The sequence below is a fragment of the Sinocyclocheilus grahami genome, unplaced genomic scaffold (assembly GCF_001515645.1).
Source record: "Sinocyclocheilus grahami isolate Dianchi unplaced genomic scaffold, SAMN03320097.WGS_v1.1 scaffold14140.1, whole genome shotgun sequence".
Lineage (NCBI taxonomy): Eukaryota > Metazoa > Chordata > Actinopteri > Cypriniformes > Cyprinidae > Sinocyclocheilus > Sinocyclocheilus grahami.
This window is the reverse complement of record NW_015515220.1, coordinates 1-344: the sequence shown is the minus strand read 5'-3', so window position 1 is coordinate 344 and position 344 is coordinate 1. Positions and strand designations below refer to the sequence as shown.

General features: G+C 51.7%; 1 protein-coding gene across 1 annotated transcript in view; it reads right to left on the bottom strand.

The window, feature by feature from the left end:
- The window catches only part of LOC107579100 (myosin-9-like), a 3,113-nt gene extending 2,775 nt beyond the window's left edge, over positions 1–338 (bottom strand). Inside the window, exon 1 of the mRNA XM_016264972.1 lies at positions 164–338. Coding sequence (XP_016120458.1) covers positions 164–216 — 53 coding nt within the window. The 5' untranslated portion in view covers positions 217–338. The remainder of the gene's footprint in view (positions 1–163) is intronic.
- Between the last annotated feature and the right edge of the window lie 6 nt (positions 339–344).

The following is a 344-nucleotide window of genomic DNA, read 5'->3' as shown; positions in this document are numbered from 1 at the left end:
GCGCATTAAATATCGCATGCGATTTATCGTGCAGCCCTACTTCAGAGTACTAGTTAATTTAGTAAACATGTATATATTTAGACCTTATCCAGCCTAGTTATGCAGGGCTTCCTTCAGACAACTAGTTAATTTAGTAAACATGTAGTTGTGCGCAGTAACGGACCGTTTGTTGAGCTCGGCTCTCTCCGAGTCGCTCTTGGCCTGCAGCGTCATCATCTCCGTCACCGTCTCTCTGAGCTGCTGCTCCAGCTGCAGCCGCTGGGCCGTCTCTCTCTCCAGCAGCAGTGTTGAACCGTCCTCACGGCTGCGCAGATCTGCGCAGACGCGCACGCACTGCAGCTGCA